Below are 25,226 nucleotides of genomic sequence, written 5' to 3' on the forward strand. Positions count from 1 at the left end.
CCTGTGTAGCTGCCCTAGAAGCAGGGCCGGGTGGGCTGGGCCGGAAAACCCTCCATGGGCGCTTTCTGTGTAATTGCTGTTGGGACCTGTCACATGGTGGCCCGTTCCAGTGCGGACACCACGAAACCGACCAACTCCGGGCTTTTGACTGTACAAATGACTTCTACTTGGATGTGGTTACTCAGTAAATACTTAACTATGACCATCTCAGATAGCCACCAGGCAAGAACGTGAGAGATGAATGGTGGCTTTTCAAGCTATGGGGGCGATTAGGAAGTGAGCAGGGAATGAAGCCAGAGTTTTCTCTCCGGTGACTTCCCCTCCTGCCTCCCCCTCCCCTTCAGGAGCAGAAAAGAGTCAATACAAAACTGTAAGCCCTAGAATAGGCTAAGACAAGTCCCTTCCACATAATAATTTATTTCATTTCAAAATGGCATCGGGTCCACGCAGTTAAGGGGCTGAGCCCTGACTCAACGTTAGAGATTGAGGCCAAGCAGCTGGAACCCCAGCACAGGGACAGAAACGCCAGATGGCACGCCTACTTTTGAAAAACATTTACTTGGGAATCCAGCACCTCGATTGTACACTTCTCTGTGCCTTTTCTTTGAGAATGGCCCCGAAGTGCAAATGCATTTGCATGTCCTGGCCCCTGGGAGCCCTTCACTGCAGGAGGCTGGCTGGGTGGTTCCAGGCCCCTCCCAGCTGGACCACTCAGGGATGCATGGGAAACAGTAGGAACCCTGGGATGGGTCCTTTCCGGCCTCATCGGTGTCCCACGTGTGACAGGAGCCCAGAGGAGAATCCTGGCATGTAACGTCCTGCCGGCTTCCTTGATGGTCTTTTCTGAGGGACAGGGTGACTCCCAGTCCTTAGGGGGTGGGGTCCGGAGGCCTGACCCAGGCGTCCTGCAGCCCTGCAGTTCTCTGAGCAGAGCGGCCTGACTTACAGTTACAGAGAAGCGGGTTACACCCTTCCCTCCCTGACCCCTCCTCCCCTCCCCCAGGTCTTGCTGTGTAAAAATTTTCTAGAACCAATCGCTTATTTCCCCCACAAATCTACCCTCAAAGCTGATTTTACACAGATTTCCCTTGGCTCCCAAAGCTGGGGAGGAAAGGGGAGGGCATGTGAATGAGGGTCGGGCAGCGTGGGAGGGGGCAGTGGGTTTGGACCACTGCTGAGAAGCAGAGACAGGACCACGGGACAGGAACAAGGTCTATGGGTCTTCAGATCTGAAAGCGTTGACAGCACCATTTCGATTTTAAGAAAATTATGAAGGTTCCCATAGACCTGCTGTGGGGAATCTCGTTGCTGAGGCCCAAACAGGCCTGATGATGGTAGACCTGGAATTTTCAGTAGTGACGGCTTACAGATGTTAGTTTTCTAGAAGAGCGAGGTTCATTGTCAGATAATTCCAAGAGACAGTTACTTTCCCAGGCAAAACAAAACAAAACAAAACAAAACAACAAAGCCCTCCTCCCAGCTTTTTCATATTCATTACAATGAATTAAAATGTCCGAACAGATCTGCCCAGCATGCGATTTCATCACTCGTTCTGAAAAGATGGTCTGTTGATCCAGTGATGTCATCGTTGAGCTTCTGTTTATCACGCAGATGGCACATGTTGAAAACCTCTTTGGGGAGCTGATACTCCAGGCTTTAGAAGAGCATTTCCCATGCCGGCCCAGCTCCCTGCTTCTTCAGTGGTAATAGATGCTGAAGGCGTGGAGGATGTAGAGCAGGGAGGTGATGAAGGCAAATAACTGGAAGAGTCCGGGAGTTACTTCCTTAGGGATGCCCGCTCCCAGCCCACAGAGGCCCTTAGCTGCTGGGAGGCCCTTGTTCTGACCCTGCTTCATCCCCTCCCTGCCCCAGCCCTGCCTGGCTTAAGGGCGGCAACCACTGGCCAGCCTCTCCATCCTCCTTGAAACGCTCCATCCCCATGTTCCACTGTGACTGTGCAGCGTCCCTCTCATCTGCAGACGTGTGCTCCTCTACCTGGCCGTAAAGTGGGTCCATCTCCATCCCTGCCCTGGACACTCTCCCCCTCTTCTCTCTCTCTGTGTCTCTCTCTCTTGCTGTCTGGTTCTGGGCACTCTCCCCTCACCCACCTTCAGCCACTGTCTGTGCTCTGATGACAAGTTTCACTCACTGGTCCAGAAATCATGTCTGCGCACCCGCCTCTCAGCCCCTCAGAGCCTCAGAGGCCCCACGACCTCTCTGTGGTCCACACTGAACTCCTGGGATTTCCTCACAAGCTCAGTCGGCCCCAGGACCCTCATCTCATCCAGCTACCCAAGCCACAAACCTGTGATCCCTCCCACCCCTCCCTCCCCAGGGGTCCCTCCCCAACCCTCCACGTCCAAAGCCATCCCCAGAGTCGCCCAACTGCACTGCCTGAAGATGTCCTGGCCCAGCAGACGACTCCAGCCTCACTTCAACCCCCGTCCAATCACACTCTGTTCCATTCATTCATTCATCCAACAAATATCTTGCAAGCACCTGTTGTGCTTCAAGAGCAACTGTGGCAATAATGCTGAACAAAATTCAGAAATTCCTGTCCTCCTAGAGCTTACATTTTAGTGGCAGAAGCGGAAAATCAGCAAGATAAACCAGTAGAGTGGTATGGAAGGTGGGGCTAAGCGCGCAGGAGAAAACAAAGCAGGAAGGGGACAGGGAGGGGAACGGCCTCACCCAGAAGGAGGCCAAGGCGAGAGCGGGTCCATGGGCAGCAAGGAGACTGATGTGGCTGGAACAGCAGAGCAAGGGCGAGCAGCCGGGCTGCGGGGTGCGGTGGTGCCGGGCCAGGAACGGGAGGAAGCAGACAGGCCGGAAAGGCAGCCGAAGTCCCCTGAGGCCTCCCTCGTGGGTCACCTCATGGGTCACCTCATCCTTCTTACAGTGGGGTCAGCACCCTGCGCCACACCCCTTCCTCCTGCTGCCTGATCCCTGTGGGAGTCCCCGACTGACACAGGACCTTTCCGGTCACAGCGACAGGTGGGGGTGGACTGGGACCCAGCCTGGGTATTAGACCTTCCTGGGAAGGTGTAAGGAAGGTTAGGCGGCTCCAGAGGTGAAATTCCCCAGCTGTGAGCCAGCTGCCACGTGAGGGCGCCATCCCACCAAGAGAGGAAGGAGGCTGCCTCGCGGGGACTGGAAAGGCCGGGCCCTGCTGGCCTAGAGTCTCCGGTCCCAGTGGACCTAAAGTCCAGGGGTCCTGCTCGTCCCATGACTCGCCTGGACCACCTTGCCTCGGATTCCATCAGCCAATATGTTACCCTGTGCACGTCTGTCATTGAAATAAAAGGACACGGGAACTTGAGCCATGCTGAGGAATGCCGGCTCCGTTCCAGGAGCCATGGGAGTCACTGAGGAATTTTCAATAAGAGATGTGTATTTTGGAAAATTTACGTTTTGGAAAAGCATATTCTGAGGGTAGCGTAGTGGGTGTAAGGGGGCAAGAAAACCAAAGACGAGAGATGACACCTGAACTTGGGCTTGGTACCCTGCGAGCTTGGGCACACCTGATTGCGTGCGCATGTGTGTGCGTGCACACACAGACACAGACACACACACACACACACACCTCCTCCTATCCTGCAAGGCTCCTTCTGCCTGAGGGCTCAGGAACATCTGTTCTGCGGGAGACAGAATTAAGCCTCATGCATTTCCCTCCATGGTGGCAGCTGTCATGTTCTTGTCCAGCACTCACCGAGGCTGCAGTGTTTATGTAGTAGTTTTTCAGGTCCTGGGTCTCAGACACGATCGTGGCATGTACTTGTAAGACGGCGGCACTCATGTACAGGATGCCAGTGGTCCCGTGGTACAGGCTGTCCTGGAAAGATGGAGCAGAGGCCGTGGCCACAGTCACGTGGACACGCGAGCAGGTAACTCTTTCCTCTTTGACTACGTAGCTGGGAAGAGGGGGCAAAAGAGACTAGCTTGCTCCCGAAACTCCTGCTTTTTTCTTTTGCAGTGTTTCTAATGAAATTTCTATGTGGTGAACAATAGTGGATTAATATACTGCAATAATAATACCAGTATGGACATCCATTTATTGAGTGCTTCTTCCCAGCCAAGATCTAGGCTAAGCCTTTTCCCCATTTATCTCATTTAACCCTGTCAACTATGAGGTCGGTACCATTTATCGTTCGTGCCATTCTGAGGAAAGAGAAGTTCAAGGTTAAAGTCAGTGAATAAAAGCTGAGCCAGGATTTGAGCCCAGGCCACGTTAACACCAAGCCTGTGCTCCTAACCATTAGTGTTATGAAGACCTGCTGTGTGCTGTCCTAACAATATACACATGTGTCATTTCATCTTCACAGCTAATTTCATAAGGCTGCTACTATTAACATCTCCACTTTACAGATGAGAAAACTGAGGCTTAGCTGACACATGGCAGAGTCAGGCTAATCTGACTCTAGATTTCAATTTTTGAACCTCTATGCTAAACTCCCAGCAGAGTTTTCAATACCACTAGGATGTCATAGTTATCAATTCTGGGAGAAATGTCATAATAGGTAAATCGGCATTTTGCAGCCCCTAAAGAATATTCATCAGTAGATGAAAGAAAGCATTAAGAAAAAGTTGATGGGGTATGGTTGTCACAGAGGGACCACCAGTCACTGTGTGTGGTGTGACTTGAAGCCACTTATGAAGCGTTCTTGCCAGAAAGGTTTAACCCATCTTCGGTTTAGCCTTTAGATGCTAACTTCCAGCTTACAGAAAATTCAGGGACTAGACGAGCAAATCAAATCACACCAGGAAGAAGCAAACAAACCCAAAATGTGGGACCTTCTACAGGACACCTGACCACCCAGTTTCTTCAGCAAGTCCCCGTCAGGGAGAATCATTCTAGATTAAAGGTACCCAAGAACCATCACTACCAAGTGCGAGTGGGCGTGGTGAGGACCCCGATTCAAACAGGCTAACTGCAAAAAGATGTTTCAGTTACAATGGGGGAAACCTGAATGTGACCTGCGTCTTTGATGATACCGAGGAATTATTGTTAACTTTATGTAAGTGTGATAATATAAGAAAATTTGTGTATTTTTTGGAGGTATACTGACGTGTCTGGAATGGAATGACATGATGTTTGGTGTTTGCTTTAAAATTCTTCAGGGGGAAAAAATAAAGGCTAGGTGAAGCAAGTGTGATAAAATCTTGAAAATTCTGGAATCTGGGTTATGGTTACATGAGGTCCATAAAATAACCCTCCCTACTTTTTGTATATGTTTTGACTTGTTCAATATAGAAAAAATTTCAGTGGTTATCGAGATGATGGGATGAAAAAAATTTAACAACATAATATTAAACGAAAGACTCTACATCCAAGATTATTGGTTCAGTGCGATTTATACATTTTGCATAAAATTTGCCGGGAATATGGAAGAATGAATTGTGATAGGTGATTGTGGTAGGGTCTTGAGATTGGGGTGAGTCTTTTTCTATAGCCTTTCCTTCAATGCTGCTCCAATGATTTGACCATAAATTAAATCTAGAGGGAAAACGCTTCCAGATGCACTTGCTGCAGGAGCAGACAGGCCATGGATATTCCCTAATGAGGGAGGCAATGGGGGGAATACAGTGAAGGATGGACTCTGGCAGAGGGAAGCTTTCATTCCGACCTAATAGTAAACACATTCAAACAAAAAGTCGGGGTTCCCTAGGGCAGGGGTCCCCAGCCCCTGTTAGGAACCGGGCCTCACAGCAGGAGGTGAGGGGCGGGGGGGAGTGAGCAAAAATTCATCTGCCGCTCCCGATTGCTCCCCGCCGCTCCCCATTGCTCCCCACCGCTCCCCATCTCTCCCATTACCGCCTGAACCATTGCTCGTATCACCGCCTGAAGCACCCGCCCATTCCCACCCCGGTCCGTGGAAAAATTGACTTCCATAAAACCGGTCCCTGGTGCCAAAAAGGTTGGGGACCGCTGCCCTAGGGGCCCAGGCCAGGAAAGGTCTCTGGTTCTCCTTCCCGCCCAGAAGGCCTGTCGTCCTCACCACACCTAGGACGTTGGCCTGGGAGGAGCCTGAGGGCCTGGGTCGCTCTCACTTGTTCTTACCAGGATTTTCCAGGACTCGAATCTTTTGTAAAATCCGAACACATAAGACAAGAGGAACATCAGGGAGATGAGGAATGAGGTGAGTGAGACGTACATCACCCATCCTTGTAGCAGTGGGTTTGCTACCTGGGTGGCGGCCACCAGGATCCAGACCCAGCACCCAAATATCTGTAAGAGAAAACCACAGGAGAAGGGGCTTTATTGGCTGGTGTGGGGCACGTTTCCCTTTGCAGGTCACCTCTCTCCTCCTCTGGCTCTGGTTAAACGCTCTTCAGGTGGAGTTAGGTGGGATTCAAGAGGGAAATGGGGATGGAAGGCTGGCCCCTGAGTCAGAGTAAATTTTGTTAGGAGATACACCTGTTTAACACAGAAGTTTCCAATGGAAGGACTTGGCTGAAGTTGGGCTGTGGATGTGTCTTCTTGGCCCAAACAGTGTTGGCATATAGAGTTTTTGAAACATTTCTTCATAAGTTGCCAACATTTAAAACGGGATATTTCACACGAAAAATTCAGATTTCAGACATTTTCTTGAGAAATCCATAGTTCTGGCCACAGTGAACCCATTTCCCAGGCCAGAGTAGCCTGAAACCAGTTGGGACTGGCTCTTTAAAAAGGACCTGGAGTTCTCAGTGGATCACATCCCCAACCTTCCCAATCCCTATGCCATTGTGTGGCACATTCCCGGTTGCTCACTTGCACTGTGGAATACTATTCTCCTTCTGGCTCCCTTCATCCACCGACAGTCCCTGCCTGGCCCTGTGGACGTTTGGTTTGGAGCCTCCTGGGTATAGTATCTGACGCCCTGGAGTCAGTTACCAGTTGGGCAATACAGTTCCATTTAAATCACCTCTCAACTCTGTCTAGCCACTTATTATCCCTTTGGCGGAAAAGCCAAAATTTTTGCTGTTGCCTTGGGCTCTGCATTTGTTTGCTTTGGGGCTGGGCTTGCAGCCATGTCGGTGAGCCCAGGGAGGAACTAAATGTCCACCAGACAGCACATTCAGTTAGAGGCCTGGAGGACAAGGGTTTACAGGCACATGAATACCAAGGAATTTTGTTCTTGGTTTGTCTCCTCTCCTTCCTGACCCTCCTTAGAATGTCCTGGCGAGTCTCCTGGGTTCCCCCTTGTTACATCTGTGCTTTTAAGCACCACACGGGCTGGCGATCCCAGGAACCGAGTGCAGGGCATTTGTCTCTCTCTGCAGCCTTCAGCCCTGCATGCCCGCTTGGTGTCTCTACTTGGACATCTCTCTGCACTTGTATGACCCCTGAGAGCAAGTGCCTTATTACAATTTGCACCCTAGGCACCCCACTTGCCTCACCCCACTCCTGGCCCTCCCCCTCAAGCTTTTCAAGTCTAACAGGTACAAAATCTGAACTCATTGCCATTCCCCAATTCCTTCAAAACCCTCATCAGCACCTCCTGAGAATGATCCTTCTGAGGAAGAGAGTTATGGGATTGGGAACGAGTGTACAGTGGCCTCCAAAGATAATGATAATGTTCTATTTCTTTCACTTCATAGAAGGTACATAGGAGTATATCTTTTATTAAGTAATACAGTAATTCTGAAAAAGAAGAATTCGTTGGACTATGAGACCACTGGAGATTCGGAGTGATGGGAAACAGGGAGCCAAGGATGTCTCTTGGGTTTGTGGTTTGGAGGATTCACACTACTAGATTTAAAAAAATTTTTCTCTAAAGTTACAGCAGTCAAAATAGTTGTCAGTGCAGGTGACTCACATTTCTGTCCATCTCAGGAGAAAGCTCATCCCCTTCCCTAGTTCTATTGCCTTTCCACACAAATTTTATTTAAAATTTTTTTTACTTAAAACAATTTTTTTATTTTACTTTTTGGCTGTGTTGGGTCTTCTTTGCTGCTCACGGGCTTTCTCTAGTTGTGGCGAGTGGGGGCTACTCTTCGTTGCGGTGCGTGGGCTTCTCTTTGCCGTGGCTTCTCTTGTTGCGGAACATGAGCTCTAGGTATGCGGGCTTCATTAGTTGTGGCATGCGGGCTCAGTGGTTGTGGCTTGCGGGCTTAGTTGCTCCACGGCAAGTGGGATCTTCCTGGACCAGGGTTAGAAGCTGTGTCCCCTGCATTGGCAGGTGGATTCTTAACCACTGCACCACCAGGGAAGTCACTCACATAAATTTTAGAATCAGGTTGTCAATATCTACAATATGTATCTGATGGGATTTCGATTGTGTTAAATCTATAGATCAATTTGGGGAGACTTGAAATCTTTACTATGATGAGTCTTCCAGTCCATGAACATGGTATGCCTCTCCAATGATTGAGATGTTCTTTGACTTCTTTTATCAACGTTTTGTAGTTTTTAGCATACAGATACTGTACACATTTTCTTATAGTTACACGTAAGTATTTTATTTTGGGGGAGCTATTGTAAATAGTGTTGTTTTTTAAAATTTCCATTTCCCAGTTTTTCCTTGCTAGCAGATAGAAATATGATTGACTTTTTATTTGTCAATATTGTATCCTGCAACTTGCTAAACTCACGTATTACTTTAAGGAGGGTTTTGGTTTTTGAGGGGGAGGATGTTATTTGGTAGGTTCCTTGGGATTTTCTATGTGTCTCATTAGATTTTAATCTTTATGATTACTAATAATATTGATTCTATTTTCATGTTTCATGTATTTCTTCTTCTGTGAAATTTTTTATTGTTGTTTTTTAATTGGTTACATATTTCTTACAGGTGTGTCTTTTTTTAATTGATTCATAGGAATTCTTCCTAATAGTGTGGATCTCATTAACTATTATAAATATGGCAGATATATTCTGCCAGCATATGTCTCTCACATTTTTTTCTGTTTTGTTATACTTGTTCATTTGTTTTATTTTTTAGATTCCACATATAAATGAAATCATACAGTATTTGTCTTTCTCTGCCTTATTTCACTAAGAATAATACGTCCAGGTCCACCCATGTTGTCACAGATGACAATATTTTATTCCTTTTTATGGCTGAGTAATATTCCATTGTGTGTATATACCACATCTTCTTTATCCATTCATCTGTTGATGGACATTCAGGTTGCTTCCATATCTTGGCTGCTATAAATAGCACTGCTATGAACACTGAGGTGCATATATCTTCTTGATTAGTGTTTTTGCTTTCTTTGGATAAACACCCAGGAGTGGAATTGCTGGATCATATAGTAGTTCTATTTTTAATTATTTGAAGAACCTCCATATTGTTTTCCATAGTGGCTGCACCAATTTATGTCTCACATTTTATGATGTCTTTTGGTGAACTGAGTTCTTGATTTTAAAGTAATTGAATATGTTAATCTTTTCTTTTATAGACTGTGCTTTTTCAGTCAAGTTTAAGATCACCTTAAGAAATGAAGATATTCTTGCGTCTCAGATATTCTTCTGGGATCACTTTCTTTCTTCCTGCAATACAACTGTTAGTAGTTTCTTTAGGAAAGGTCAGATGGCAGCAGTCAGTTTGTCAGAAAACTGTCCTTATTTCCCCCCTGACAATTATTTCCTTAGAAGGTATTTTCCCACGGTGTTCTACATCTTTCCATAGTATTCCATTTTGCTCCAGCTTCATTGCTGCTGTGGAATCTGTCTTAGGTATATGGATGCTTTTAGAGTCTTCTTGCTGTCTCTGGTGTTCTGCAGTTTGTGCAATAATGGTACAGGGCGTTGAGGTGTTGCGTATCTTTTCATTAATATTGCTTGGTATTTATTTTATATTCAATATCTGATGATTCCATTGTCTTTGTCTTGGTAGCCTGATTCTCTAGTTTGTGGCTTCTGTTAACTTTCATTCCTGTTCACTTTTTCCCTCCCATGTTTATTGAAGTTTGATTGTGATCACAACTGTGGGTGTAGCTCAGTTCTGAATGATGCTCTTGGAGACTTTCTGGATAAACAACTCCACTTACTTTTGTCCAGCTCGGCTGAAAGATATGCAGCTTTCAGGTCCTGCTTTTCTGGGACTAGAGTTCTCATCTTACAAATAAACAGTAAGGTTCCCACTGCCATTGTCCTGGAGAGGAAAAGTACGTTTGAATTTGTGGAGAATTCTCAGGTTCTTCTGAAGAGAAAGGCACCAGGAGGAGAAGCCAGAATAGACCAGAGAGTTGACTACAAGTCACAGCTTCCTAGGCTCTTGTAGGGCTGGGCAACACCCCCGGAAGCCTGGCCCCCTCTGAAAGCACCAGCTCTGGGAGCACATCTCCCCAGACCTCAACAAACAATCTCCAAGTGAATTTTGAAAGTCCTAGGCTGGGCCTGGGACTGCCAGTGAGTGAGCCAGGGCTGCCCTGTCCTGAGGAGGGAGCGATGCAGGATGAGAGCCGCTGTCCCCAGGCTCTTGCCTGTTGATCCCAGTGACGGGGGCGCTGATGCTTCAGGGAGGTGCCAGGGCTTGGCTGGTGGGTACCTGCCAAGCACCTTCCCCACCAAGCCATGGGAAGTGCATAAAGATGCTGGCCCACCGCCGGTACCCGAACAATGCTGGTTATTAGTGGGAATAGCATTCGGGAGTTAGTGACTGCACCAGAACCTGTAAAATTTTAGTCTCACTTGAGACCTCCGAGGACAGAGAACGGTCTGTGCCATTCACCGCTGTATTCCTAGTTCCCAGCACAGGGCCTGGAACAAAGTAGGTGGGAAGGGTATCAAAGAGCATTCTTTCAACTGACTCAGTGATAAGCCCACCACCGCCTCACATTCACTAGGGGCTTTACAGTTTATAAAATGCACTCGCTCAGACGGCCTCATTTCTGTACAGCAATTCTCACTCCCTTGGGCTTTTCTAAGACCAGACAGCTGCCACTTGACACCTGCCGCCACTTACTGGCAGCTCACCTGTGCCAGGCCCGGGGGAGCGGGCGAGTGTGCCTCAGCCCCAGCCGGCCTGTCAGTGCTGGCAAAGGGGTCCCCGCCCAGCTCCTGCCATCAGAGGCCACCCTGGGCAGACACTGCTGCATGCACGCAGTCTACATGTCCCCACTTCATTCTCACCACGGTCTGTGAGGTGCTGCTGCCCTGCAGGGGACTGAGGTCTGAGGCCACGCAGGGCACAGGGTAGGGCGCCTGTGCTGTCTTGCCTCACAACCAGATTTCACACCCTAAAGGCAGGGCCTCTGAGCATTTGGGGATCTACTCAAATTGCACGGGAATCTTCTTGGCGTAAAGGTTGCATAATCCATAATCAACGTTACAAAGAGGAATGTGATTTACTTTTTATTTCCACACCCTCTACCTTCTGAACAGTTGAAGGGACCAGGGCCAAGGACAAACTCCAGGTGAACTGAAACCCGGTGGAGTTTGTTATCCTGTTTCTGTCTCAAGCAGCCTGGGTTGGATTCGTTACAAGGAAGGCAATTTCGAGTATTTGTCTTGACTTTTTTTTTTTAATTTATATTTAGCTTTCCAAATTTTCTTTGGCAACCTAAACTGCTGTCTCCTTTTAATCCTCATTTTATATTTCTCAAGAGCAGGAGATATTTTTAGATGTCTGGGGCTGGCCTTCAACTTGGAAGGATATTTTATTAGAGGCAGACATTTTGAGCAAGTGTATTTCAAATACAATTCTGGCAATTTCTTAAGCCTGTTCCTTAAGAACAAACACAGATTACTCATCTATGCATTTTCTTTCTTTTTGTTTTTGTGGTACGCGGGCCTCTCACTGTTGTGGCCTCTCCCGTTGCGGAGCACAGGCTCCGGACGCGCAGGCTCAGCAGCCATGGCTCACGGGCCCAGCCGCTCCGCGGCATGTGGGATCTTCCCGGACCGGGGCACGAACCCGCGTCCCCTGCATCGGCAGGCGGACTCTCAACCACTGTACCACCAGGGAAGCCCCATCTATGCATTTTCTAAAGGCTGAACCTAAACTGGAAAGGATCACTTAAGGGAGGACAGAGCTTAACAAGTTTATTAATTACTCATTCTTCTCTAGAACATGGAGAATAGCTCCCTCACGTTTAGAGAGCTGGTTAAAGAACTAGAGGATGAGAACTGGGGTAACAGCACCCAGATGGGAGTGATGGCTGATTCCAGGTCTAGGGTGAGAAGCTGGGCATGATACCTCATCACAGCAGATAGCAAAGGCTTCTGGGGTTAGGTCAGAAGGATTCAGAAGGCTCCTGCTGGCCAAAGATGGGACAATTTGACCTCTAAATAAATATAATAACTACTATGGGATTGGACTATATCAACCAAGTCGCAAGTCATGAGTTGAAAATGATACTCTTTAAAAAGCCCTACTTTGGTCACTTTTGGAGGATGCTTGTTATTTTGGAAGGCAGCTATGGTCACCACTATACCGCCAATAATTATTATTTTGAAAAATGCTTAACAAAGGAAAAGAACTAAGCCAAAAATATGGCATAAGGGTAAGGAGCTTCTAAAATACCTGGATTCCTGAGTCTTAACCCTCAGAGCAGCACCCTGAGTCTTGCTACTCCTGGAACCATCCGGGGACTTTGAGGAAGCCCCAAGGTCTGGATCCTGCCCCAGAGATTCTGATGGAACTAGTGAGGGAGGCTGCGTTGTTAAAAGATCCCCAGGTGATGCAGCCAGGACTGAGAACCCCCAAAGCCCCTCTCTGCTTCCAGGCTCATCCACTTCAGTTCATGAGACAGGAAGCATCAATGTTCCCAGATTCGAATCCTACCTCTGCCTATTGGGCAGGTTATTTAACTCATCCATGTGTCCATGTCCTGGTCCATCAAACAGAGGAGGTGGGGATGGCTTCTCTCTCCTGGTTTCCGTGAAAATTAGATGAGTTTCTCTGGGACAGGGTGAGTGTTGAGTAACCATTTGTGGCCATGTTATTAGCTATAATGAGATTGGAGGGAATCTTCCCTGAGAAAGACCCAGAAGTGGGAAACTCCAAGGTCAGCCTTCCTGAGGGATGGGAAGTTCACTTCTGTCAGAGCTGGAAGACCCATCAGTGGGGTGAGTGAGAACATTTAGCGGGCACAGACCCTTTTACGGAGTTGATGAAAGTTTTGGTCACCTAGAAAAATGTACCGATGTATGTGCACGATTTTTGTCTACAAATCTTGGGACTCACAGACCCTCAAAGCCCACCTGCAGCCCCCAGGTTGAAGTCAATTGCCATTGTCATCGCCAGGTTAAATAACGGTGCTGTCAGCCAATCTACTATTTTGACAATATTGATCAAGACATTAAATGCACATATGGTTCGACCCAGTAATTTCACTTTTTGGAATTTGTCCTATAAATAATGCACATGCACAAAATGATGAATGTATAAGGTTGTTTATTAAAGCCTTGCTGCAGAAATAGAGACACAGATGTAGAGAACAAACGTATGGACACCAAGGGGGGGAAAGTGATGTCGGGGGTGGTGGTGGTGGGATGAATTGGGAGATTGGGATTGGCATATGTATACACTAATATGTGTAAAATAGATAACTAATAAGAACCTGCTGTATAAAAAATAAATAAGATAAAATTTAAAAATTCAACCCCCCTCCCCCCAAAAAAGCCTCGCTGGCTACAGAAAGATAAAGAAACATCCCAAATGTTCATTCAGACGGGGCTAGTGAAAACAATTATGTCTGCACAATGGAACGTTCAGCAGCCTTCAAAAAGAATGAAAACTCTGTATACCCAAATGAAACAAACTCTAAGAGCTGTACAAGGCAGAGACCAGCGTGCCCAGTGTGCTATGATTTATATAGAAAAAGAAGAAAATGTATGTGTGTGCGCTTGTGTATTATGTGTGTTTGTTTGTAGGTGCACAGAATGTTTCTGGAATGAGACTCCATAAACCAATCAGTGCCCCGGCCTCCTGGGAGGAAAATTTCTTGGCGCAGGGACAGGGTTGGGAAGGTTTAAACTAATCCAAATCACCAACATATACACTGAAAAAGCAAGAAGAGAGACGCTGTGCTGGATGATGGATGCTCGTTTCAAAAGTCGAAAGATTTTGTAGCAATGTGGATGGACCTAGAGATCGTCACACTGAGTGAAGTAAGTCAGAGAAAGACAATTATCATATGATACCGCTTATATGTGGAATCTAAAAAATGAACTTATTTACAAAACAGAAACAGAGCCACAGATGTAGAAAACAAACTTACGGTTAGCAGGGGTGAAAGGGAGGAGAGGGATAAACTGGGAGATTGGGAGCGACATATACACACTACTGTATATAAAATAGATAACTAATAGGGACAGCACAGGGAACGCTACTCAATACGCTGTAATGACCTATATGGGAAAAGAATCTAAAAAAATTTTAAAAAAGAGTGTATATAGGTATATGTATAACTGATTCACTTTGCTGTACACCTGAAACTAACACAATATAGTAAATCAACTATACTCCAATAAAAATTAAAAAAAAAGATTTTGAATGGGAGAGACAAAAAGAGAATTGCCTTTTCTTTGGGGAGAATTGCCTTTTCTTTGATCTGTACACCTGGACAGAGCAGCAGAGAGCTGAGGGGCCTCCGAAGGGCCCATGCAGGGGCTGGGCTGCCACAGGGCAGCGAACTTCACACCCTGAGAGCTTCTGAAGACAGAGCTGCCCTAAGGATGACCCCATGTGAAGGGGGTAGGAGGAGCCAGAAGACACCTGGCTCAGGTCTGTACCTGGGCTCCTGGCTGCACCTGGCAGGTGTGGTCCAGGTGGGGCAGACCAGGTGCTGAGACCCGGGAGGAGATGCTGGCGATACTACAGGTGATACTACAGGTGGCAGGTTTTTCTGCATAACTGGGCGGTATTTCAGCCTGGCTGGTCCACTCACCACCAGCACTGCATTCCTTTTCTTACCACTTGCCTTAATCTTCATGAAGCGTTCACGGCCCCTCCTTCCCTTTCCTGGTACTCCGGTGAATGCAGACTGTACCACGAAGCCTCAGAAACTGCAGGCTGGGAGGAAAAGGCCTGACTCAAGACGGGGAGGCCCAGGAGGTCAGCAGTGCCAAGTGCACTGGGGGCTCCCACCCATTCCGATGGCCCGGGAGGAACGGGCTCCATGAAGTACAAGTTCTGGCCTTGTCCACGGTGGGAACCAGAACTCCCTGAGGGCTCCCTCTGATGCTGAGGTGTCTCGAGATGAAGAAAATGATTGTCCCTCACATTCAGGTGTCCATGGCCCACGTTGTGTGAGTCCAGGGTCTTTTGGCCATTGCTTACCCCCCTCCCCTTTAAAAAAACTGTGGTAAAATACACTGAACAAAATTTACCATTTAAACCATTTTTAATGTACAGTTCAGTGGCATTAAGTGCATTCACGTCATTGTGTAACCATCTCCACCATCCATCCATCTCCAGAATACTTTTCATCTGCCAAAGCTGACACCCTGCACCCATTCAACAATAACTTACTACTTCCCCCCTCCCCCAGCCCCTGGCAACCATCCTTCTTTCGTCCCTATAAATGTGTCTCCTCTAAGTACCTCATATGTGTGGAATCACAGAGTATTTGTTCTTTTGTGTCTGACTTATTTCACTCAGCGTATCGTCCTCAAGGTTCATCCCTGTTGTCAGAATTTCCTTCCTTTTTAAGGCTGAATAAGATTCCATTCTACCATGTACCTATTTTGTTATCCATTCATCCATCGATGGACACGTGGGCTGCTTCCACCTTTTGATTCTTGTGAGTAGTGCTACTGTGAACATGAACGTACAACTACCTGTTTGACGCACCTCCTTGAAACGGGAAAAATAAGAGGAGATGCATCCAGGGGCTGCACTTTGGACCCCATCGGGCAGTTCTGGTGCAAATGCCCGAGAGACACAGCTCCTTTGAACAGAGCACCCCCTGTTTGTGCAACTGTGGCCAGAGCATGCGTCCCTCGGGAGTTTGGTACCGTCCACTCAAAATGCCTTAACTCCAGGGCGATTTTAATGGCTTAAACGGCATGCCAGGAATTAGATCTGTTATTATTTTTCAACCCTAATATTTTAAATTGATTGTAAAAATAATGTTAACAGCAAAGGAATTTTTTAGTATGTTTCTTCCCAGGCCTAGTGCCGGTGTATACATATTCTTTATAAAGTTGTAAATCATAGTGAACATACATTTTGTATCCAACTTTTCATATTTTTCTATTTTGCTACGTGGCTCAATAATACAGTCGATTCTTGTCGTTCAAGGTAGTTCTGTAAAGTTGCCCTCAGCACTGGCAGATTTAGTTGTGAATCGTGAAGCATTGCTCCTGGGAAAATACAGAGCTAGGTTCCTGTGAGATTGTGGTCACAATATTTTCATCAACTGATCAACACATAACTTTGTTTTATGTGTGTTTCTGTTTAAAGACACCTTATTTTAATATATACTGTTGATCCATTAACACTGAGCTCTCAGCCAACAGCTCTATAACTATAAGCTTATCTAACACGTATTTTCTACATAAGGCAAATCACTGCCTTGTCAAACTTAGGAACACTGGAAATAAGTTCAGCAGAGGACTTGGGGCTATTTTAAATAGCAAAATCACCAACCAAAAGCACAAAAATATGCATGACATGGCACTAAACAGACCTGGGAAAGGACCTTGTTTACAGTATGAGCTGTGAGAAGGCAGCTATCAACCTCAGGTTTACCGTGTGTGTCTCAAATTTGTGACTTAAATGTTTTTCCACTCTGCACATGTCCTCAAATGACAGTGACAACACTGCAAGTATTGATTTGGGGGTTACACATACATTTTAGTAAGTGAATTTGCAAATGCAGAATCCATGAGTAATGAGGCCTGACTATACTTTCAATGCCACCATTACATTCCATCAAGTTGATAAAACTTCATTTACTCAATGAGGCCCCAGGGCAAGGAGGTTGGATGTTTCTAGCTTTTCCCTGTTATAGATGATGACACAGTAAATAACACTGCAGAGATAGTTGTCTTTTTAAAATTCTTTCTGTGGAGTAAATTGCCCAACTGGGCGTACTGGTGGGTGGCGTGGGGAGAGAGGGGATGCAGTGGGTGACTTTCCAACATGCGTTAGGTTCAATGCATCCCTTGGCTGGGACACATATGTGACTGCCCTGGCCAGTGAGATGCAAGCCTTCTGGGGACTCCTGGGAAGGGCTACTTCCTGCCTCAGCGATGAGACAGTTCCACTCTTACTCTGGCCATGGCTGTGTCTGGTATTAGGCCTGGAGCGATGATGAAAAAGAGGAGAGAGAGAAGGAAAGATGGATGCCACAACTGCACTGCCAAAGAACCAGCCCAGGCAGAGCCTGCCTAACTTCGGGCTTCCCGGGACGTGAGATTGTCTACTTCCCTTCTGCTGGAGCCGGTCTGAGCCAGCGACAGCTCTTGTCATAGCCCTGCTGAGGACGTGGGATGCGAGTCTGCACACACCACCCACACCCCTCACCCCCTCACTGGCTCCCCGTGACCTCCAGGCCACACTCGGCCACCACCCAGCAGGCTCTGCCTGTGCCAGTCTCCCTGAGGCCCCTGCAGTGACCCCAGCATCGGGCTTTCCAAATGCGGGCTGAGATCTCTTAGTGGGTGTTGAAGTCCATCTAGTCACCACCAGCATTAAGAGGTTAAGTAGACTAGCAGCAACGTGGATGGACCTAGAGATTATCATACTAAGTGAAGGAAGTCAGACAGAGAAAGACAAATACCATATGATATCACTTATATGTGGAATCTAAAAAATGATACAAATGAACTTACTACAAAACAGAAGCCGACTCACAGACACAGAAAGCAAACCTATGGTTACTAAAGGGTTTTCCCTTTAGTATGGTTACTAAAGGGTTTTCCCCCCTTAGGGGGGAGGGATAAATTAGGAGTTTGGGATTAACAGATACAACCTACTATATGTAAAACAGATAAACAACAAGGACCTATTGTCTCGCACAGGAAACTATATTCAATACTTGTAATGACCTACAATGGAAAAGAATCTGAAAAATATATATATACGTATAACTGAATCACTTCGTTGTATACCAGAGACTAACACAACGTTGTAAATCAACTATACTTCAATAAAAAGTAGCTTGTTTTGAAAAAAAAGTTAAGTAGACTAGAAGAAAAAATACAGTGCATTGTCCATAGAAAGGGAAATACCGTTTCCTGAATCTTTTGTTTCAGTTACACACACACGCACACATACACACACACACACACACACACGAAGTTGCCATGAAAATACATTTCTTCAGTGCATCACGGTCAGCTGTGGAAACCCCAGGTCTAGCCTGCCTCTGTCCCTCTCCACAGTCCCTCCCTGCACTGTGCCAGCGGGCGGACACTCAAAGCCCCGGCAGCTGCTGCAGCCGGAGCCCCATCCTGCGTCCTGGGGGGCCATGCTGAGGCCTGTGTGGGAAGCGTGAGCCATTGAGAGGGAGGGAGAGGGGACGGCGGGTTGTCAGACACGCGGGGGAGTCCTGGAACGTCCCCTATCTGCGGTGACGGCACTTAGCATAAAGGCACGGCGGCCTCCACAGCTCGGGGGGTGGGGCCCAGCCTCTTCCAGGCCGCACCCCGCCCCTCCGTGGGTCAGGCACCCCTCAGCAGTCCTCCCCTGGCTGCAGGCCTCCCTGCGGGCAGCGCAGGGCCCCCAGTGCCCACGTGGGTCCTCTTTAGCACCCACGAGGCCACTCCCATCTCCACATCTGGGGCCCCCAGCCTGTGAGGATCTCTGGGCTGGCAGGTCACCTCCTCGGACCCGGGAGGAAACCGGTTCTGAGAGGCGGAGCGACTTCCCCGTGGGGGCGTGGCCGGCCCGGGCTGCCATCCCGGACCCCCAGGCCACCCAGGCCACTGGCATTGCGTGGAAGCGCTACGCTCCATAATTCAACCCAGGACCCTTCCATACACCAGCCGCTCCGTCCTGACTCCCCGAGTGAGAATTTTCTCTCTGTGGCTTTAAGGTGAGCAGGAAGTTGCTGGCCCAGGCCCCTTGGCCTCCGCGTGAGGACCCGTCTTATTCGGTCCACCCCAGGAACAATGGTGCGGGCCAGCGCTCCGCCCCCGGCAGAAGTCATATCCGCACCCCTGGTACCCACAAGGGCTCGCAAGGCTGGGCTGGCCGCGCGCCAGGAAATCAGCCCCTGCCCTGGGGCGTGAGCCTGGGAGGGGCAGGATGCCGCTGGGAGGGGCTGGTGAGTCAGCGGCCGGGCCTCCTCTGCCTTCCTCCCCCCGCCCCCCCCATCGGCTTCCTCCCCCCGACATCGGCTTCCTCCCCCAGGACCGCGCCCGCCCATTCAGACACCCACCCCCACTGGACCCGCTTCTCATGGACTCAGCAGTCCAGGTTTACGATGTAACATAAACTAAGATTAAAAAAACCTTCTTATTCCTCTAAAGTCTAAAGGGCTTAAAAAAACAAACAAAAACCTAAGCATTTTAGGGGCAAATTTGTTTCCTTTTTAAAAAAAATTTGAGCACCTTAGAAAAGTTAGAAAATACAGAAAAGATATAAAGAAGCAGGATAAATACATCCCGCCCCCCCCAGTGGTCCCCATTTCCCAGGCCTCCCCCCTGGTCTCTCCCTCCTTGGCTCCCACTATGTTTATTAACCTTGGCTCCCTTCACATGTCCCCAGGAAGTCCCCAGATGAGCCCTGGAATTGGGCTCAGGGGAGGGCCCCACCTTCTCCTTCCCTCAGGAACCGCAGACATCCTGTGACTCGTGGCCATGTTCCTGCCCTTCACCAGGCACCGAGGACCCACTCACTCTAGTTCCAGTTGACTTGCTCAGCTTGCCCTTCCCCTGCTTGTCTAAGACCAGACCCTCGAGGGCAGGGACCAGACCAATTGTCACCTCCTCCAGGAAGCCTCTCCTGACTACTCCTCCCCAGTCCCTGAGCTCCTGGATGCAGGACTCTGACCTGTGGTCTTTGCGTCCCCGATGTGGGGCACGGAGCCTGGCATGAAGCAGGTGTGCAGCACGTGCTATTGATCCACTCAAGAGGCAGGTGGCAGCTTGCTGGACTCTCCCCTCTTGGCAGTGCAGTCTCATCTTCCTGGGCCTGATTCCCACACAGGTGGCAGTACCTGACGCCTTCTGGGCCAGCCACTGGCCCAGCCACGGACTGGCATTTCTGCCAGGAGCCGGGACCACATGGGGACAAACACCCATCTGTTTCATCCTCACGCATTTCCTACTCCATCACCTCCTGGGCCCTAGAAATTCTCTAGGTCGGGAGCATCTCCCCTGGGAAAGCAGCTGGGCTTCCCTGGAAAGATTTTCCAACCCCCTTCCTCCTCCCCCGGCACGTAGGAAGGACTGGGCGAGAACGTGCTGTCGGAGAGGACGGTGTTCAAATAAACACACACACTCCCACTCCCACCCAGCATCACGTGGGCAGAGAGAGGGGCCAGGTGTCAGGGGGTGGAAACTGAAGCAGTAAGCAGTGCAGGCGCAGAGAAGCAAACCTCAGAGAATCCCTCCAAGGGAAGGGGCTGGGGGGCAACGTATTTGAAATAGGTCAAAGGACTCTGGAGCCCCAAACCCGTGATGTCTGGCCCCCGCTGGGTGGGGAGTCCACGGAGGCCCGGCTTTGGGGCCTACCTGGTACCTTCTGGGTCCAACCTGAGGCTGGAGGTTGGGGGCAACTGTGGGACATGGGCACCGGCCGACTCTGCTACAACAGGGCTGGGCCGAGATGGGGAAGGTCTGACCAGGTGGCACCAGCTGAGGGGCAGGCTGGCTGGCAGGTAGGGAAGGAAGCTGGCTGGGGAGAGGGGAGAGGGGTCAAGTCCAGGGAACCGGCCGTGGGGCTCCTCCACCCCGCCCTACTCTGGCCTGCTTCCCTACTCCGCCACTTGCCCGCCTGGACGAGACTCTAGCAGCCTCTCCTGCCTCCCACGGGGAAAGTTCCCCAGGTGGAGAGCCCTTGGAAGGGCACTGGCAGAGGTGGAGCCTTCTTATCAGTGAGACTTCTTATCTGGGGCTCCCTCGGCCCAGCGGGACTCAGCGCGCTGGGCCCCTCCCTGGTTTCCTCTGCCCGGGGGCCCTGGTTATTCCCTTCAGGGCACCTGCCGGTTAAGAAAATTCCTCCTGGCAGCTGACCTTCCAGCAGCAGCCTTGGTGGCCTGTCTTGTCTGAACTGAGAAAGGCCACCAGCTCAGGGAAGGTTGCTTATGGTTTGGCTGAATGGTCGGGGGAAGCATAGGACCAGACGTCCAGACACAGGCAGAGGGGAGTGTGCAGATGTGGGGATGTGGGCTGTTAGTTAGTTCTGAGGGTCTCAGCTCAAGCCCATCCTGCCGTGGTCTGCTCCGCCATGCGGCTGGGGCCCTGCAAGCCACGTTTCCCGGTTCCCTTTGAAGCTGGATTCTTGCTAAGTTCTGGCACTGGGAGAACTTGGAGGGGACAGGAAAAGGAGACTTTCCCAGGTCCTGTCACCGTCACGCCAGCAACAGTTGGCTCCAACCCCAAGGTCCCTGTGCCCCTCCTCTGGGGCAACCACTGCCTCACTACAGCCCCACCGCACCCCCGCCAAAGCTGGGCTTCCTCTAGCGGCTGGAGGGTGCACGGTGCTCGCTTTGTGTACTTATCACCCTCGGGTGCTTCAGCATCTCCTTGCTGCTCCTTCAGCCTTTCAACAACTCCAGGAACAATTCCCTATGTCGAATGCCCTCTGTGGGCAGAACGCCCCGCGCCTTCCGTTCCCTCCTGCACTGAAAGACACCACTTATTGGTCTCCTTGGCTAGGCTCCGTCTGCCCCCATTAAGCATCAAACTCCCTGAGACGGGGCCATGTCTGTCTTCTTCCTCGTTATATTCCTGTGGTAGGCACAGGGTAGGGGCTCAATAAATATCTGTTGAGTGAATACATGGGATTTAAGTGGCGCTGACTTCTTTCCTTACAGCTTGATTTTATATGTTTGTTAACTTCTCAGACCTAGGAAGTCTTAGTCTGAACAAGCAAATATCTAATCCCTAATCCAAACTCTTTAAGAATGCCAAGCCCTCCCCCCGAGGGAGCTTGTCCTGACAACTTCTCTAGCTGCAGGAGCCTTTGACAGGTGAGGCTGTGCACCCCTGCTTTTCACCGTTTCCTATCTTGCGATGCTCTTCAACGCTCATGCATCACTCCTTTAAGACAGGGTCCAGGATTTACCACATCCCTCTTATTATTACCTTTTTATTCTTGTATGCCCCTGAAAGCAAAGCATGGGGCTAGAGCAATAGTAGAATCTCAGTAAATATTTCTTGTTTACAACTGGGATTTGCTCACAAGAGACCCACGCTTTCTAGTAAGAGGTCCAGACGACCACCAACAATAACATAGCATGGGCTCCCATTTCTAGAACCGTTGTTACTGAAACCCCAGAGCGGTCTTAGGAGATCTTTGCTGCTGCTGCCCCATTGTTGAGGCTCAGAGTGGTCAAGTAACCTGCCCAGGGTCTCACAGCCATTAGGCGGCAGAGCCAGGCTTACCCCTCCCAACTGACTCTATTTTACTGAACCTGAACAGCACAGGGGGAGGGGCGGGGGGCCTCCCAGGGTAAGGGCTGGGCCTGGGGCCAGGAAGCCAAAACGGGTCCAGGCAACTGGGGAGGTTGACATCCGACTCCTGTCCACACGGCGCCTCCCGTTCTTCTCAGGATACTTGCTCTTCCCAGCTCCACACTTTAATTTACCTTCCCTTTGCCCTGTCCTCCCGCCCTGTCGCAGCTTTCCTGGGGCCTCCTTGGGCATCACTGCGTTGGGTTGGGTCTCAGTGGTGCCCTGGCCATGGAGGCTGTTGGCCCCTGGTCCTGCAGGGGCTGGGCAAGGTCAGGGGCGTGGCCGGGGACCAGGTGTGCAATGAAGGGAAAGACAGACGCCACAAAGATGAAGTAAAGCTGGGGCAAATTGAGTTTACTTTTACTGCTTCTCAGAAGTATGGAGAATTGAAAAGGGAGCAGAGGGAAACAAGAGAAAGGATTTTTCCTTTTGGAAAACTCAACTTCTAAAGAAGTGTTATGACAAAGGGGTGTTACCTGCCCTAAACTAGGCCCAAGATGAGCCCTAATTCCCTCTCTCAGCCCCACACAGTTGACTGATGGTTCTGGGACTCAGTAAGCTCTCAAACAGGCTTTTACATATAAACAGAGTAGAAAAAGAAACAGGCTGAAATGAAGGGGAAGCTGGGGATCTGGATAAGATGTAAAGGTGAGCTTCCCCAGCGGGAAGGTTCTGGAATGAGCTTCTAGGGTGGTCAGAGTATTTCCTTCTGACCACTGTGTGGGCAAATTAAAAAGCTGAAAGAATCAAACACCAGAGTGTCCACACTGACTCTCCTTTGAACTGGCTGACTCTCTAGAAACCTTCTTAGCTGTTTCTTTGTCATGAGTCAAGTATCTGATTAATAAGTTCACTAGTGAAAAGGTTGAAAGTTAAAAGACTTCCTTGGACTCTTATTTACAGAACTGCCCCTCAGCTCTCATCACCAGGGCCAGCTGTGTGTCCACCTTTCATCTTGTAAAAAAGCTGATGAGTCAGCTCACAGCAGGCAGGTAATGGTCACGTGATCCCTGCCCCAGGCCGGCCACCCACACGCTGTTTGCTCTGAAGAGCCCGGCCGTGGGGCTGTGAGTCACCTGGTCCCCAGCCCGCGGGGCACTGGTACCAGCAGGCTCCCACACTCACTGAGGAAAGGAGGGAATAAACAATGTCTGCTCACTGAATGAAGGAGAAAATAAACGACATCTGTTCTCACCTTAAAATGCACTGATTCAAAGGCTCCTCACGCTTGGAGCTTACGTTTTGAAATTAACATTGTTTTCAGATGAGAAATCTGAATTCAACTGTAAACCAAACAAAATACAAACTTTAATGTTAAAATCTCCAAAGTCTTATCCGTTGCCGGTGGGAATGTAAAATGGCCCAGCCGCTCTGGAAAACAGTTTGTCTGTAGTGAAGCAGACACTTTATTATACAATCCAGCAATCACACTCACTCTGGCATTTCCCCAGAGACGTGAAAATTACATCCACCCAATAACCTATATGAGAAAAGAATCTAAAAAAGAATGAATAAATGTATATGCCATAACTACTGAAGCCGGCGCGCCTAGAGCCCATGCTCCACAACAAGAGAAGCCACCACAATGAGAAGCCCACGCGCCTCAACGAAGAGCAGCCCCCACTCACCGCAACCAGAGAAAGCCCGCGTGCAGCAGCAAAGACCCAATGCAGCCAAAAATAAAAATAAATTTATCGAAAAAAAAATTATAGGGATGGAATTAATAGTCTCCAGGGGTGAGAGAGTGAAGGAAGACAAGATGGGGTGACTATAAAACAGAAGGAGGAGGGGAGATCTTCATGATGATGGAATGGTTCTGTGTCTTGGTGGTAGGGGTTACGTAAATCTACACGTGTGAGAAAATGGCATGGAAGTAGAGACATAGCTTAAGAATGTCGGCTCCCTGGTGTCATATTGTAAGAGAGAGTTATTACAAAAGGTGTGACTAACAGGAAGAGGCTGGGGGAAGGGTGTGGGAGGCCTCTCGGAACTATCTTTGCAACTCCCTATCAATCTATAACTATGACAAAGGTTTGAAAATGTGCATTTTAATGTTAAAAACTCTAAAATAAAGCCACTTAGGCAAAGATCGTTAACAGCAGGCTGTGGGGAGCAGAGCTGGTAGGGAACACGCAGAGCCCCTGGTGTCTGGGCCATCCTAGTCTGTCATCATCATTGATACAAAAGAGCTGGCGGCTGTTGGCAGCGGGGGGCTGGCGTGAGGCCTCAGGGGAGCCCTCTGCTCTCCCTGTGTTTTGGGGCCCTCGTTTTATAAGAAGACCCTCTCTGTCTTAGGGAACAGTGGCTGGAGGAAGCTATGCCTGCAGTCACCCCTGATGTACACCCTGGCCGCCCCCATCATGGACCACATCTGAATCCGAGTTATAGATTTTGCTTTCTCTGCCCCTTTTTGCTGGCCTGAGCTCCCAGTTTGAGAATCTACTCTCTGGACTCATGGCCTTAGAAAAGCATACCCCTGTCCCTGATGCCTTAGGCCCCCCAGACTGAGAGTCTGGGACCCCCCAAGGCCTGGGGCTCTGTGGTCAGCCCCATGGGTGGCAGTAGGCAGCATACCCAGGTGGCCGGGGACAGAGGGGCTTCTGCTAGGCTTATCCAGCACTCTTCTCTCCAGCCCAGCACATCTCCTGCTCATGGGGATCAGAATCAACCACCAGGGAGTTCCCCTGTGGTCCAGTGGTTAAGACTCCGCGCTTCCACTTAAGGGGGT

General features: G+C 49.1%; 1 protein-coding gene across 8 annotated transcripts in view; it reads right to left on the reverse strand.

Annotated features, from left to right (window-relative positions):
* Positions 1-401: 401 nt before the first annotated feature.
* The window catches only part of LOC137205931 (nephrocystin-1), a 104,913-nt gene continuing 80,088 nt past the window's right edge, over positions 402-25,226 (reverse strand). For 7 of the 8 annotated variants that reach the window (XM_067704341.1, XM_067704338.1, XM_067704337.1 and 4 more), the window contains 3 exons: positions 6,059-6,226; positions 3,710-3,832; positions 402-1,760 (listed from right to left, as the gene is read on the reverse strand). In XM_067704341.1, coding sequence (XP_067560442.1) covers positions 1,698-1,760; positions 3,710-3,832; positions 6,059-6,226 — 354 coding nt within the window. In that variant the 3' untranslated portion in view covers positions 402-1,697. Of the gene's footprint in view, positions 1,761-3,709; positions 3,912-6,058; positions 6,227-25,226 lie in introns of all 8 variants that reach the window. The other variant, XM_067704339.1, reaches the window with a different exon arrangement.

The sequence above is a fragment of the Pseudorca crassidens genome, chromosome 14, assembly GCF_039906515.1.
Source record: "Pseudorca crassidens isolate mPseCra1 chromosome 14, mPseCra1.hap1, whole genome shotgun sequence".
Classification (NCBI taxonomy): Eukaryota; Metazoa; Chordata; class Mammalia; order Artiodactyla; family Delphinidae; genus Pseudorca; species Pseudorca crassidens.